The sequence below is a fragment of the Lipotes vexillifer genome, unplaced genomic scaffold (genome assembly GCF_000442215.2).
Source record: "Lipotes vexillifer unplaced genomic scaffold, Lipotes_vexillifer_v1.1 scaffold238, whole genome shotgun sequence".
Taxonomy (NCBI): domain Eukaryota; kingdom Metazoa; phylum Chordata; class Mammalia; order Artiodactyla; family Lipotidae; genus Lipotes; species Lipotes vexillifer.
The window spans coordinates 1,981,308-1,983,970 of record NW_006785665.1 but is presented as its reverse complement, the minus strand read 5'-3'; the positions used below and the strand labels follow the sequence as shown (position 1 = coordinate 1,983,970).

General features: G+C 55.7%; 1 protein-coding gene across 3 annotated transcripts in view; it reads right to left on the bottom strand.

Moving 5' to 3' along the window:
- ARHGEF2 (Rho/Rac guanine nucleotide exchange factor 2) overlaps positions 1-2,663 on the bottom strand; it is a 31,154-nt gene that overhangs the window by 12,177 nt on the left and 16,314 nt on the right. For all 3 annotated transcript variants that reach the window (XM_007457918.1, XM_007457916.1, XM_007457917.1), the window contains 2 exons: positions 1,148-1,215; positions 743-806 (listed from right to left, as the gene is read on the bottom strand). In XM_007457918.1, coding sequence (XP_007457980.1) covers positions 743-806; positions 1,148-1,215 — 132 coding nt within the window. The remainder of the gene's footprint in view (positions 1-742; positions 807-1,147; positions 1,216-2,663) is intronic.

Below are 2,663 nucleotides of genomic sequence, written 5' to 3'. Positions count from 1 at the left end.
CTCCGGATACGCAGGCTCAGCGGCCATGGCTCACGGGCCCAGCCGCTCCGCGGCATGTGGGATCCTCACGGGGCATGAACCCGTGTCCCCTGCATCAGCAAGTGGACTTTCAACCACTGTGCCACCAGGGAAGCCTTGTGCAATACTTTTAACGTTTATAAAGAGTTTTTCTTGCCTTATCTCTTTCCCGCCATAAGACTATCAGCAATCTGCAGCTCAGGATGGTTAAGAGACTTGTCTGGGGTGACTCAGCTAATGGCTGAGCAGAGATTCGGACTCTGGTCTTTTTTTGTTTAACATCTTTATTGGAGTATAATTGCTTTAGAATGTTGTGTTAGTTTCTGCCGTATAACAGAGTGAATCTGCTATATGTATACATATACAGACTCTGGTCTTTTTGACTAAGCACCACGCTCTTTCTGTTACACCAGATCCGTCTGAATTGGCCCTTGACAACTTCTGCCAACATTCCCAAGTGCGGTGTAAATAACTAATAATAATAATATAAGGTGTGACCAGGCTCAGATGACCAGCCATCCCAAGGTTTCGTCCCCATTTGAATTCTCCTGTCCTGCCCCTAAGCCCAAGAGTCCGGATCTCCCGTATGACCCCACCATCAGCATCCAGTTGAAAAGAGGAAGGCGCTGTGCCAGGGAACGACCTCAGGGGGGCAGCACAGCTCATGGCCTGAGAGGCCTGGGGTCCAGGGTCCTATGGGGGCTCCAGCATCCTCACTACTCACTCTTACTGCGAAGTGAAACAGACTGCAAGGCAGTGTTGTTCTTCAGCAGGGCAGCTTTCTGTTGCTGTGAGACAGAGAGCAAGAGAGAGACACCAAGAACAGCTGTCACCCTAGGGTCACCCCCATAGGCCCAGGGCAGGAGCTGAGTGGCTGGCCCCCTAGGGAGAAAGCTGGCATGATGGCTAAGGGCATCAGGGTGGCTGAGCCCAGTGCTCAGGGGATGTGTCTACAGCAACAGGCTGACCCCCTCTTGCAGGGCCTGCGGCCTGGGGTGGAGGGTCTGGGCTGCCCCCTGGTGAGGAGAGGGGTTGAGTAACACAGGGTGAGGAATGAACAGAAAAGGCATGAGGGTACCGCACACTCACTACCCTCTCCCCCAGCCCTCTGCCCTCCCTGCCATCTCACCTTCTGCTTGACCTTGGTACAGTTGGCGAGGGTGTCTTTACAGCGGTTGTGGATAGTCACATTGCAGGCTGGGAGGGTGGGGTAGAGAGGGTGACGGGAGGGCCGGGTGGTACGGGGGGGACACACCCACATGCAGACACCCATCTCCCCATGGCCACACAGCCTGAGACTCTCCCCCTTCCCAGACTCCTCGGCCATCGCCGCACCCCAGTCCCTCTCCTCCCACCTCCCCCCTTCCTTCAAGCAGGAGATGAAGTGAGGGGGTATAGGTGTGGACCACAATTAAGCCATCAGGAGGGGTGGGCAATCCTGACTCAGAGATGACCTGCGAGGTGGACTAGAGGGAAGAAGGGGTTACTGGCTGCCAGAGATGAGCTCAAGAAGCACAAAGGTGGTTGAGAATGACAGATGGCAGAGAGGACGCCCACGGAACAGAAGGTGGCACAGGAGCAGCTGGGGTGGGGGCTAGGGGCAGAGAGGGGGAAATGAACATCCCCTGAGCTTGATCCTAACCACCCCTTGAGGTAGATTCAATGATCCTCATTTTATAGATGAGGATCCTGTCTCCTGGAGAGGTTAAACCATCTGCCAGAGGTCATACAGCTAGTAGTAGAGCTGGGGTTTAACTCAGGATTGTCTGTGCACTTCCTGTTGAGCCATACGTATGCCCACAAACTCTGGCTAGGCCTAAGCAGTGCTAAGGCTGATGGATCCAGCGGCAGAGCGGGGGACAGGCCATGCCCTGCCCCTGCCCGCCTTCTGCACTGCTCAGCTATGCTTGCTATGACTCCAGCCTCCCTTCCGGACCCGGGGAGTCTTGTTCCCCAAGTAAGGTAAACCCACAGCTCCCACACTCCATCTGCTTCTCCCTCACCACCCACCCCACCCTGCCATGGGGTAGGAGAGAAGAGGAGAGGAAAGGAAGAGTAGCTAAGCCTAGGCACTGGGACTACTGGCCGTCCCTTTCCCCAACATGCCCTCACAGCCCTTGGCCGTCTCCAGCTTCCCCGCCCCATCCAACAACACCGGAAACTCTGCTAACTCCTTCAGACAATACCCAGCACCGTGCTTACTTCCACAAATACAAGGCGAGCAGGGTGGGGCAGAGGGGCAGACAGAAGTGGGGGCTGGAGCTGCATCCACCCCCCCTGGAGCTCCCTTCTCCTACCCGCAGCACCCAGTGTCTCTGGATCGAACCTCCGCTATCCACCTGCTCTCAAAATAGCGCTTGCTGCCCGCCTCCCCGGTTCCCCTGGCAACGAGCTTCCAGATTGGGAATTCTGTCAGGTCTCTAGAGGGATCTAGATTGGGGTTCCCTCCTCATCCTCATAACTCTAAGTTGAACAGTGAGGAAGTAGAGAAGCCTCGCTGGTTCTTTCTGGGGTTCCTTTGCAGCTTCCACAGAGATTTAGAAGCTAACGCTTTTGGCCCTCTGTTCCGCTGCAGGCCACAACACCTCCGGTCCTGCGTTAATCAGAAGCAGCTCTTTGCCATAAATCTGGGTCTTGGCGGGGGG